At 40.8% G+C, this 13,756-nt stretch overlaps 1 protein-coding gene across 2 annotated transcripts in view; it reads right to left on the bottom strand.

Moving 5' to 3' along the window:
- Nucleotides 1-13,756, bottom strand: part of LOC116429047 (furin-like protease 1) — a 312,518-nt gene that overhangs the window by 24,695 nt on the left and 274,067 nt on the right. Inside the window, exons 10-12 of one of the 2 annotated variants that reach the window (XM_031981433.2) lie at nucleotides 13,341-13,551; nucleotides 7,186-7,923; nucleotides 1,118-1,402 (exon numbers count right to left, since the gene is read on the bottom strand). In XM_031981433.2, coding sequence (XP_031837293.1) covers nucleotides 1,118-1,402; nucleotides 7,186-7,923; nucleotides 13,341-13,551 — 1,234 coding nt within the window. The remainder of the gene's footprint in view (nucleotides 1-1,117; nucleotides 1,403-7,185; nucleotides 7,924-13,340; nucleotides 13,552-13,756) is intronic. The other variant, XM_031981432.2, reaches the window with a different exon arrangement.

Raw genomic sequence — 13,756 nt, 5'->3', positions numbered from 1 at the left:
TACCAACCAGGATTGAGCAATTGCCGAGGGTACCAGGACAGTTCGGCCGGGTTTCCCCTTTCCTTCTCCCGGTGGAATGATCCGACCGAAGTATATTGTTTCCAAGACACACAGGGAATATCCGTATTGAATAATTCATCGCGAACGAACGGGTTGCATATTCAAAAACAACGCAATCGGAAACCGGCCCGTTGGAATCGATCCTCTCTCCGGGCTCGATCCTCGAACCGTCGATCCTCTTGCTTTCTTCGTCGAAGCCAGGTAACCGTTCAACGATTCATTCGGACACTCGTTCAAACAACTCTTTCCTACACACGTAAGCAACCTCTCTCACCGGGAGGTCTCTCGTCATGAATGACACTTAATTGAACTAACTTCTAACCCTAAAACCACACACCTTGGTGAGCGATTGGGCGTCCATTGTCTCTCTCTCTCACTCTCTCTGTCTCTCTCTCACTCTCTCTCTCTCGTGCGCTACCGCCCCTCGCTCCCACCCTCCGTTTCTTTTTCTCATTCTCTCTCCCTCTCTTCCTCTCTCTCTCTCTCTCTCCCTCTTTTTCTCTCTCTCTCTCTCTCTCTCTCTCTCCCTCTCTTCCCTCTCATACACACACTCTTACTCCGTCTCTCACTCCTTCCACCGTCGGACAAGCCCGCAGGACTTTTACTTTTTCTTTTGTTTTTCGTTTTTTTTTTTACTTTTAAGCTCGATGTTCAGCACATCCTCGAAGTCCGTTCTCCGGGCGAGGAGACACGCCGAGGAGAAGGTTTCTCTCCTCTCTTGCTTCTCGGGCGATCACAACACAACTGTTCGAACGAGGCGCGTCGACACCCGGCCGATTCCAGCCCCGACCCGGTTAACCCGCGACGCGGCGGGCCGAGGTGCCTATCGTCCTGGGATGTCATCATGAGCACCGGCCGCCAACCGACGACCACTCGGTCGGCCGGTTCGCGTTCGACGCCGGCAATCTTTCGCTAAACGACGTCGAAGCTGGACCCGAGGCGTCGGAGGACACCTCCAGGCCCCCGTCGACTCTAACGTTCGCCGGTTCCCGCCAGCTGGCCGGCAGGCTCCCCCAGCTGGCCAGGTAGGCTAGAAGGAGTAGAATGAGGCACCCACCTAGGCACCTGCCATTTACAGGGTCCACAGAACTGCAACCGCTCTTCTGGTTCTCCGTGGTCGGTCTCTGCACCTCCTGATGCGAGACGCGCTCCACCTGCTGGCTGTCCATCCAGGGGTCGCCCTCCGTGTCCACCGCGTTGTGCCTTGTGCCGATCGCCGAATTGTCCGGCACTTGCTCCTGGTGGTGGACGGGCGGCATCGGCTTGTCCCTGTCCAGGTCGTCGTCCAGCTCCAGAGACGTCTCCGTGCCGTAGAACACTAGCTTGAACTGCTCCAGGTTGTCTGGAACAGCGGAGGCTGGCGTTAACGGTTGGCTTTGGGTTAGCGGATTGAATAAGACGGAGATGGTTGTTCGATGATTTGGAAGTTTTCCGTTAATTTTTGCATAGGGATGTTGTTGTGAATTTTAATTGAAATTCGAAGACACGGAAGTGTGGAATATAAATTTAAATATGGAAATTAGATTGTTGATAGAAAACGTGAGAGGTGGATGAAGAGAAGGTTTGGAGTGCCAATTTTTAGGGTGTCGATTCTGATTTGATTGCTTAGAAAAATTTGAAAAGTATATGGTGTAACTATCGAGAAAGTTTGGGAATTCTTCGATTTTTTGGTTCAAGATTTTAGTTGTGGTATCATTTATCTGTACAACTATCGTTTTAGTTGAGTTGGATGACTGAAATTTGAAATAATAATTGTGATACTATCAGAGTAGTTTTCTCATTTCCGTCTTATTCGGGATTGATTTGTCTACAAAACAATGCCACATTCAAAATAATAATATTAGTGTACTAAAAATGTTTAAAGGAACGTATAGTATCGCAAAATCAGAAAATAAATGTATACCTTGTGAAATTATATAAATATTCGTACTTAAATTAAAAAGGGGAGAGCTGTAAAGGTAGAGTATGTAAAATACATACGTGACCATGCTGAAACTTGGTGACAAAAGAATGTTCATGATTACCAAGAAAATGTGCACTAGTAAACAGTCATGAATAATTCTCAAACGTAAAATTGTGTACACATCAAACTACAAATAATATTACAATGATTCCTACAATCTTCAGAAAGTTTCGAGCTTTAACTCAATATTCAATACAAGACATTATTATTTCAGATGCAACATGCTAACTTAATAATAAAGGAAAAAGAAAATACATTCGAATATTTATAAATGTATCAAATACATACGAGGTTTCATTCAGGAAATTGAGATAAGGGCGCAAAAGTAAAAAGCTTATTATAATCATTTATCGGTGTCCTATAAAATACGAATATATTTTATTACAATAATAGAGAATATAAATAATTGAAGAATATATAAATATATAAAATAGATTAGCAATATAAATAAGATAGTCGAATAATTCAAATCATATAGAAATCACGCACTGCCTTGCAATTTTATTTCGCGTATTCTTAAATAATTCTGTATACAGCATTCTGTAGATGCTGTTCCTATAAAAATGTCTGCAGCAGAAACTTCGATTAAATTTAATCTTCGACGAGATAGGGGCCTTGTTTCCAATGTTTCCTTTCGGAATAGATTGTGGCAGGGAAATTGCAGCGACCTGTATCCCGTTCACGAAATCATGCTAAATTCAATTCCAGGACAGAATGTTTCCCTTCTTTCCTAGGAGAGAAGGATCGTGATAAAACAAAATTCAGTTTTTTTCACAACTGAGAGGTTCACGATAAACGGCAGTTTCGTCGACGATAATCAATTCCACGCGTGATCGATTAAATTCGAGCACGATTCGTGATAAAAATCACGATGGAATTAATTTTGTTTTTATTCTTTATAATATTTCCAATGATAAGTACATTTTAAATTAGAGTCGAACTAATGTTAAATCGATTTATGGAAAATTACCACGAAAGTGCAATCGGTTAAATGAAAGTTACTTTGAAAATGTGATTAACTGAAAGTTATTATATAACTGTATATTACTTTGAAAGAATAAGTAATAAATTAAAAACCATTTTGAAAGTACAATTTATCGAAAACCGTTTACAAGGATCATAAATGCCAAAGTGTATACCGAAGTTTTCCTGCATCGTTTATCTTCGCCTGAAGATTAATTCCGCGACAAATGTCGCGGGAGCGTCAGCGAAAGCCAATCGTAAATTCGATAAGCTGTCAGAAATAATTCACAGGTGGCATTCTAATTTTCCTTTAATTTCGCCAGACGTGACAGGGTATTAACGGGGAAGAAGTTGGTGAGTTACGTGGGATCAAACTCGTTTCCCGGGAGATTGAATTTAGATAAAAATTATTGATACCGGCAAACGGTTTCGATTAAAACGTTGAAACGGAACTCTACACCGACGTTTTAATTGTCTGTTAAAATGTGTGACAGTTAGACAATCTATACACTGCTTAATTTTCCACAATTGCTATTCTTGCGAAAATATTTGTCGTCGTTTAGGCTTCCACTTTAAACGTTTTCCATTTCGAAACACACGTGTTCACGCAAACTGGAAAAAAATTCGTTGAATATCCAGCATTAGTTAAACGTGAGGATTTCATCCTTTCCCATGGAAAAACTCGATCACACTTTTAAGAAAATCGTATTTCTATGCCGAGCAAACGAAGCCACGGAAGTCTGTTTCATCCTGCTTATTCATAAACCTCTCATCAACTGATTACGACTTTCGCGAGCACCTTGATAACTTTTTGCGACAGGAAGTCCTCAAGAACCGAGCAGGTGATGCTGTTACCCCGCTTTCCAAGGATTCTACGCTTTCGAGAGTCTAAGATGTCACGGCTACAGAATGAATAAATTCGCCTCCCATTGATAGAAATATCTGGGACGGATCCTATTTCACCGAATAAAGTTTACTTTCAGCTGAATTATGAATAGTAATAAGTTGTGTATAAAATGACCTTGATCCAATTCACGATGGAACATCCGGTAGTTTGCCAGGGAGAAATATTTTGTGCCAAGTTTCAGCCCTTCACCTCGACCAGGAATGTAATTAGGGACGACAATCGGATTATCAGATTTCGTGCCTTTTCCGTGCAATTGGATGCACGAATTTCTAGAAAATTCTGCCTGTAAAACCTTAAAAATGGTTCTTGAAACTTTGCGATGGAAATTTTCCCTGTAACCATCTTCTTGGTTAAGGTGGAAGGTTGAAATTAATATAAAATTAATTTTTCTCGGTAAATTACTAGACGCTTCGTCGCACGGTTAATTTTGATGTAGGATTTATTCGCAATAATTATACTAAGCTCGTTAATATTAATCGATAAACGTTCAATCGGACTAATAAAAATATTACATTATCAAGAAAGTTGATAAATATCTACACAAACAATTTCGTTAAAATTTCCTATTTTAAAAGTTAGTTATCTAAGAATTAAAGGCTATAAACCTATTGACTACACGTGAAACGTAGAATCTTTTAATTAATACTAAGAAACTGAAATTTCTCTAACACTTAATCCCAATATATCAAAGTATGGTGCAAACTATTTGATTTTATCTTTGAACAAAAAAACACTTTGATTATAGTTATAATGTCGTGCGAATGAAAGGTCTGCAGGGTAACTTTTCTAATTATTCCTGTGTCAAGCGCAGTTCGGTTTAAGGGTGCGCCGTTTCCGCGCAACTATTGTCGATAACCACGTAATGTTACACACCGATGTGTATCTCGATACCGTCGGATCCTAACTAACAATAAGTGGACTTCCTAGTTCGTTTATGGTCCAGGACCGGAAATCACATTAAACGCTTTATCCTCATTTCCATGGCCGAGCAACCGCGGACAAACTAGTTTATTTCAGCTTCGCCACGCGAAAAACGAAACTCCGTGTGGCGGCATGGAATACAGCTTGCGGTAAATTGCATTAATGGACGACTCGTGTGATCCTTCCTCCACGTCGAAAATTAAATAATACATAATAAATTGGTCAAGCTTATCCGCACGAAAATAGAACGAAAAAGAAAAGCTACTCAATTAATACATAGTTTCTCGACAATATTATGAAACAAAAATATACGTTGCTTAGGATTAAACATACTCAAAAGTATTTGGAACTAAATTATTTTTAAGATTATACGAAAATCGTTAATATCATCATAAAGACACTATGTACTAAGTTTATTTTATTTATGACGTGACCTTAAAATCACCTCGAAATTCATGTTAAATTATGATCGTATTTATAATTTTACTTCTTTTTATATGATATCAGTGAAAATTCACGACATTGCTTAAAAAAGGAATGAGGATGACCTAGGCATTTTTTTCTTGAAAATTTGATCGTGTCGTCCAACGTCACGCGACCCTATAATCGAATGCAACTAAACCGGAAGGCGATAAAAGGGATTCGAGTTTCACAGAAAAATAGTGACTTCGAGTAATTTTAAGCAGCGCGGAAAGCCGATGATTCGCGTAGCAGATTGCAAGCCACGATAGCGGTGTTTAAGATGAATCTCTACTGAACACACATTCCCATGCATACAAGCGATTTTGGAAGACAAGCATTACCTGCGTCAAAGTCATTCCAAGTTTTGATTAAATGGCACTCCCTGCGTGCACCTACCTTAACAAGTTTTCTTATTATGGACGCGGGAGTTTTTAAGAAGCTACGCTTTAATCATTACAGGGGAGAAGTTCGCTGCGTCGCAATTACTAAGTTCGCGTACGAGCCGGCATGCAGATGAAGGCTCGTCATTTTGTTAGCGCGGCGCTAAGAAAAATATTAACTACTCGGAATATTGTGCGATCGTTTCGTGTAATATGAACGGAACTAAACGCACGTGACCAAATAAAATTTATATCTTACTCTCGTTATAATAACTCGAGCTGTCATTTTGTTTTTGACGTGACATCGAGTGTTTCTAAATGTATTAATATATTAATGGAAATAAATATAAAGAATATCAACTGAAATATATTAATGTACATCGTGTATCGAAGTTTGTATAGTAATTTCAGTAATAGTTTTTGCCTCGTTGTTTCAATATGGATCCTAGAATTTTTTGTAGTCGAAAATAAATATTTAAACTTCAATTATTCAATAAGAACAGAGTATTTTATAAATGAAAATTCCGGTGTGAAACGTGGCTATTGAGAGACAAGATTGCGTTAGCTATTTAAATGAAGAATATGTTGTGCATCATATATAGCAGATAATGAATGTATACAAAAAAGAAAGTTTGCCTCAATGTATTAACACGAATTAATTTAAAAAGAACAGTGATAATTATATATAATTATAATTGCAAATATATTGTATCTTATAAATACCAATTTCTGAAGTCCATATTTCCGGTGTGAAGGAAACGAGTAACAATAATGAAATACAGCATACACAACAATATATATATATCACACTGAAAAAATAAAAATGTTGTCTAGCAAAAATAAAAGGTCGCCTAGGAAAATTCACAAAAGCTGAAGCTAACACGGTTAATTAATATTGACAAAATGAAAACTGATTACGCCGAAGTGCATTCGCAACAACTGGGAGCAAACGGGGGAAAAGGAGAGACGGTAAACTAAGTTCTACCAAGTTCACTTAATTTGCTGACATTACACGTGGGTGCACATCCATCGTATAAAGTTCCCTACTGTCGCGAAGCGTACCGAGAAATTGCGTGTAACGTACATCCCTGCGATGTTGCAAGGCAGATTACGTGTCCGCGATTTAACAAAATCTTAAGCGAGTCGAGAAACGGCGAGTAAATTGTGCTACCAAAAACCAGGCGAATCTCGAATAAAAATGCCTAACAAACTCCTCAATTTTCGTATCTTCTAAACCCCTGAGAATCATAAATCTTATTAATTAAATAATGAAATACAATACTAATACTAACAAAAACAGAGTAACAACGGTAAAAATAAAAACCAGTAATAAAACCAAATACTAATGAAACAGTAACGAAATAACAGTGAAATAATAATAAAACAATAAAATAATGAAAGAAATCTTATTCCATTATCTATAATTCCCACACAAATCAATCAGCAATCCTTGCAAAGCAACACCCACGCGATACTCATCGCACAACTCTACAACCACGCTGCTACAATCGTGATCAAGCATGGAGTACCCTTGTCCGGATTCTTCGAGTCGAATATCTGTTCGTCCTGCAGTAGATCCAGGCCCTTCGCCCTGGTCGCGTGTTGTCCGGTCCCGCGCACACCGGGGAAGATAGGGTAAAGCGGATACAGTTCCTGGATCTTGGGATATTGCTGGAAGATGGCCGGCATGTTCTCGATGACAGGTTTCGCCGGGGGCTCTAAGAGGATCAAGCCCCTTTGAAGAGACGACGCTGTCACGATATTGACGATCCTCTGCCTGCTCGTGATCCTGGTGGTAGGGACAGTCACCGTGGGTCTGGTCTGGGCGACGGTGGTGGTGATCGGGCTAGGGGTGCTCCTTCCGCGTGGCCTGGACGTGATCAAACGGACCTCCCCGGCGACGTTGGCCCCTTTGGCAGCTGTCAATCCCCTCAGAGTCTGAACGGTCGGCTTCGGGGTCGGCTTGTTCGCTGATTTGCCGTTCTTGTGCTGCCCCCGCGCCTTGCCCTTCCTCTGGGACTGGGTCTGCGCGTTCACCACGTACGGCGGGCTCAGATTGCCGGACTTCTCGGACTTGTGCTGAGCCTGCTTGCCCTTCGAGCCCGTCAACGAGTTCTGCGACTTGGAGAACGCGGTCTCGCGCGGCTTCACGAACGGCCTCCTGGGGATGTTTATGCTGGCCGGGCTGTACAGCGCGTACTCCGTGCGGTCCGGCAGCGTCGCCGTGCCGTAGAAGATCAGCGCCCACTCGTGAAGGGTCGCGCGACCTGATCCGGAGTTCGTTGGGACAGGAGGCAGCGGGAAATTAGAGAATTATCGTTTGAGTAACCAGACCTGCGTGAATTTTTCGGTGTCGGTGTAGATATGTGAGATCTCTCGGCGATCGTGTGAAGTTTGTAGGTAGAATATGGAGGTTAATGTTGTAGATATTTATTTAAGGAACCATATATTAGTCTGCAGTCGAATTTATTATGGAAACTATGGTTAGTAATAATGTTAAAGTTAATGACTGGTGTTTACTGAGATATTGCTTGCGTTTACATCTGTACAGAATTGTCTGATCTTCGTTTTTAAAATAATTATTTGTATATTAATTTTTGTCAAATAAGTTTTCTTATACTTCCCATAAATAACATTGAAACCTATAATACTAATACTCGGAAGTTAAATATCCCATACAATTGTTAGCATAACTGAATTACCCTAAGTTTCATTTCCCAAGATTTAATTCTATTAAACCTTAACGAGGCTACAAAGAAAGTGGAACACTCAAACTATCGAGAACATGCTATTACAAGGTTTCAATGAAATTAGTCCAAGAAATGTCGAGATTATCTTAGAATAATCGATTTTCGGCGCCTCTCACCGAAGAACGGGGAAACGACCAAAATCTTACCGAATGAAACGTGATAATTCCTCTACCCTAAAAGTACCCTAATTTCCATCGCTCAACACGTTAAGTGCGGCTAATGGAAATCCATTGGGTGCCGAAAGCAGCACCCGACCAGCCTGTTAGCGCTCTCCGACGGCAATTGACGGTCGGACAATCATCGGCGATTATTTCCGAACGCGTCGACGGTATAACGGAGTGGCACAATATTGTGCTATCGGGGATGATAACGAACCGAGGATCGGCTGGCCCGGCATGTCCTCGGAATCAAAGCAAACAAGACGCGCGCTGGTTTAAATGCCCGTACTTGGAATGTACTCGGGCGCATTACGCGCGGACAATAGAGCGGAGGGATCCGCCTTGCGCGAGGGACACGCGAGATTACAAGCCTCGCGTTAACACGTTCGTTGCCAATGTGGAACAGAATATACATAGCGAAACTCTGATATAGTCGCTACATTTGGAAAAATAAACAATCTTCTATTTGTAACAGTCCGACCGATGCATTTCCTATTTCGAGTGAGCGTGGAACGGTTCGACCAGATTTTCATAAAGTTTCAAGCATATTAACCCTTTGCACTCGGCTGTCTAATAAAATTAAAGTTTATTAGTGATTACGGGGAATCAAGTTATTTCAGCGTAACTTTTTGAGACATGCATGTTTCCCTGATGTTTTCTCCTGAAATGGCACAAGAAATCGAATCGAAATATAGTAAAATTATATTTTGGACGACGGACAGGCACTTTTATGGACAGGCACTTTTATGTACCAAACACAAGTGTGATCGAAATGTTTGGGAAACAAATATTGGCCCGTCTCGCTTAATAGTCAGACTGTCCTCGACATACGATATAATAGCTCAATGGACAAATGTGAAAGCGATAAAAGAGTGTATACATAGAAGTATGTCAAACACAGTCGAGCGACTCTGATCGGAGCCGCACCGGCAACGAACGTGTTAACCCGAACTTTATGCGTCTATCAGCTTTAACGGGCTTCCAGGTTGAAGTGGTTCCAGCAGTTCCGCCATATCCCAGCCTTCCTCGCGCCGGCACAAGGTCAGCTGCCCCCGGTGGTTGGTTCGTGAGACCCAACGTCGCGAGGGAACACGCCTCGAATATGGAATTATGCCCTTGGGAGGCGGTGCAGCAGCTTACGCGGTCCCACGTGCACGGTTTACGAGAATTCCCTTCGTGTTACCGAAGATGAGACGATAAGATAGCAGATGGCTGTTAGTGCTCAAGATAGGCGTTCGAATCTACGGAAGCAGCACTAAATGGCGCAGCTAACGATTTAAACGGAGAATTCGGTTAACCTTAGTTCGTTCGGGTTCTGCGCAAGTTTTGGAATAGATTTTCTGATTATACTTGGAACGGTTTTAGATATTCGATGGTTGTTATTTGAAGAACGAATCACTTTTGTTGGAGAATTGTGGAATGATACGGAGACGAAGAATTGTTGGTTAATTTGTTTTTGATGTTCGTTGAGTTGGGTTCGTTAATGATTTTGGTGCTATGATAATTATTTTTTCATTGTTCTATTCCTGTGCGAGCGTAATTTTTACGGGTAACTTGCACCACAAATGTTTGTGAGAATTATGATCCGGTAATTGAGGTTTAGTATTCATGTAATTACAACCATCTAAACACTGAGAAAGTTTTTTAGATCTGCTAATTTTAAGATGTTTCGTAAAATATCATTTCTATCTTTAGGGGAGTATATTCACTCCATCAACATGAACACACTTCTTTGAATATTTCAAAATCCTCTGTACGTCATCTTACTCCTTACATAAAATCCAGTTTCTATATTTAATATCTTATTTTATATAACATCTCGAAATAAAACACTTTCCGATGAAAATATTTCTCATCTCCAACTCGGGAAAGATTCGAGTACGCTGAAACCGACATAAATAGCCATGAAAACTGTCTATCGAATACACAATTTTCCCAAATACACCATCGAATACATCGTTGCGTCACGTATAAAAATTCCATTACAATTATACGTTTCTAAAAAGATTATCCCATCAGATGCACTTAGTACTTAGTACGCAGCATCTGACAGGCGAAATGACCACGCTGTCTCGAGCCTGATAAATTGAAGATCCGGCTACACCGCGCAGCGGCGTAGCGACACTACAGCCATCTTGTTAACCTGCCGCGTCCTCATGACGATCGAAGAGGTTGGGCAAACACAGCTGCGTCTCGAATACATCTTGACGCACAAAAGTCGGCCCAACGGGGGATTTACCGTGCACGGATACGCGAGGCCTGCGACGCTCCATTTGGCGGGCAAATTTTACGTAATGAAGTTTACGCAGCCATTAGGTTTGATGGCGACGTAGAGGCGGCCCGAAGTTCTCGTAACACTTGCGAAAGGTCATTTGCTTGCCGTCGCCGGTGAGCGAAAGCTGCCTCGACCGGAGCGAGCGCGGAATCATCTGGGACCGACTCGGTGAACTTTGTCATATACAAGAATCGCGACACCGAGCACTGCTCGAGGAATTCGGCGACAGTTTCATGGCTACCGTAGCAGCTCGTTCGACGCCGACACTATCGAGCAGACAAATTGAACAGTCTTGTAGTATCCAGAATTATTTAGCGTAGGTTAAAGCATTATAGGATGAATGGTTTGTTGTGCGTGCGCAAAGATAGTAGATAGTAGTAATTTAGAAAATCTCGAGTGGCTGGAAGAATGCGAGGAAGAGTGTCTGGAACCGAGCGACTGGACCGTGAGAAAAGCGTGTACGCGACTGCGTGAGTTTTGACTATGGACGAAAGATGCGAGAAGGGTGCAAGGGTGAGAAAGAGCGAATGGGGGTGTGTGTTAAAAGCGAGTGGGAATGCGTGCGTGAGGACATTTTGGTGAGAGACAGCGGAGAACATTTTTGTGCGTGATAGAGAGTCGTGTGTCCTTCGTGGTATTAAGTTGTATTTTTACGCGTTGTCCGTATTGTTTCTTTATCCCATTAAATACATATATTGTTTCCTAATTCTCTTTTTACCGAAGATCCACCTTTTCAATATCTATAATAATAGTAGCTCGTCCGGGATACACTATGTTCTTGGAGAATTTGGTAAATTCCTTTGAATTATTTACTAAAAATCAAAGTGACTATACGGCGACCTTAGTCGCTATAGTGACGCATTGTTGATCGACCACGAGTTAACTGTGTTTCATGTTCAAACGTTGACCGGTCACGAGTTAACTCGTGTTTGCGCTTGGATTAGCTGTTTAAATTTTTGAAACGTAGGACAATATAGAATATCGTGAAAGCGAAATATTGAAAGTTACACAAGACGTATGTTTGAAGTTTCATTTCAACTGATTATGTAATAAAGTGTACCGAAGTTTATTTAGATTGTTTCACTTTCGTATTTAATTACGGAATAATAACCGGTGATACGGGATAGCTTTTAATATTAAAAAGACACTGTAAAAGATTCTTATTATCATATCGCAGTCAATTAAATATAGTTAGATTTCGAATTTAAAATTAATTAAACGTTAGATTACTTATTTGTATACCTAATAGTAGTTTTCAACCAAAGTATGGACAAATTTATGGTAAATCCGATTTGAATCGTTATTTCCATGCTAGTATATTATCAATTTTTTATTATTATAATCTTATATTAAATTAAACACGTATCCATAATTTTATCGGTATCTTATGTACATTTTGGTGTTCGAATGATTGCGTAACACACATTTACTGCCTTCGTGAGGCACTCTTGCTCGGAGAAGCGCAGCCTAAAGTGAATTAACACAGCTGTGGCCCGTATGTAGGTCACGGTCTCGGGAGCCAGGGACAGTATGATCCGCAGTGGATCATAGATTACAGAACTGAATCTGGTGTGATCCACATGTGGGTCATGGACTGCGGAACTGAGTATAATATACCCGGTACGTGGACCATGGACCCCAACATGGAAGCTGCGATGGATTCTGAGCTGGGACTGCAGATCGGAAAGTGATACTTCTCACGTGTCTGCCATACGTCATACGTTCGAAACAACCTTGACCCGTGCATCCCCGAATCAAGATTGTTCTGAGTTACGTACCAATTGCATCACATCCCTCTTCGTGCAGTGATTATCTTAACGATTTAATGATTAGTAAAATGAAAAGACGATTTACACGTTGACACTGTAGTTCCATAAATTTCCATGGATCTTGCTAATTTCACTGTTACTTGAATATATTATTCGAACAAAGAAATATGAATGTTTCCAATGAACTATTTAAGTAAATAAATAAATACGAGTTATTCGGTTGAATTAATGTATCAAGTAAAGATGAATTATTTCACCGAGTTGTTCCGATAAATATGGCTCGACGATTCGAATAAATAAACACGTTTTATTAAAATATACGAGAATGTGTTGTCCGTTTAAATGAAAATGGAATATTCAAGTGAATTATTAGAATGTATGAGAATGAACTATTTAAACGTATTTCTGGAATACACAAGGATAAATCGTTCGAAGAAATTACCGGGATACATAGAGACGAGGTATTCCAGTGAATTGTTCGAACGAATGATCTGAATTACTAGATAGATTACCTGAAAATAACAATTTTTATTACCATCGTAAAGTGTTTCGCTAACAAGAGATTCTTCAGTTAATCGCCACAAATATTTATTTGAAATAATTCGAGTAATGCTCAATCGCGGCGTGATATTTTTATCCGGACGAAGTGCGATAAGACGATCTTATTGCTACTTTGGAAACACTGTACGCGAAGGAAAGAATAGAACAAAAAGATCTATACAATGGACTCACCTTGATATCGACCCTCATTGTGGATTTCAAGTTTCCACGTGCCGTGTGGCCTTTCGCCCCAAGTGTGAACCGACATAAATGGCCATTGATTGAAACCGGCTTTCGAGATGTCGTGTGGCCTTTTCGCGAGCAGGGTGCTTTTGGTGCCCTGTGGAGATGTTAGCTGTATCTGAAGATCCCCTCTTCTCGTCGCCATCAGAGATACCTTCGCCTGCGACACACACACGAATAATACACGAGTTACACGTGAAAAGGTAAATTCTTCCGCGTTCTCCGGCTGTCAGGACGTGTCAATTTTGTATCGGGAGCCTTTGTAGCGTGCAATTCTACAGAAACGACACGTGTACATGCTAGAAGATATATATTGTTGAAAATATCCTCCACTTTAGCGCCCCGCTTCGATAAAATGGATTGTT

The sequence above is a fragment of the Nomia melanderi genome, chromosome 14 (genome assembly GCF_051020985.1).
Source record: "Nomia melanderi isolate GNS246 chromosome 14, iyNomMela1, whole genome shotgun sequence".
NCBI classification, from domain to species: Eukaryota; Metazoa; Arthropoda; class Insecta; order Hymenoptera; family Halictidae; genus Nomia; species Nomia melanderi.
Note: the sequence above shows the minus strand (reverse complement) of the source record. Positions and strands in the feature narration are given on the sequence as shown.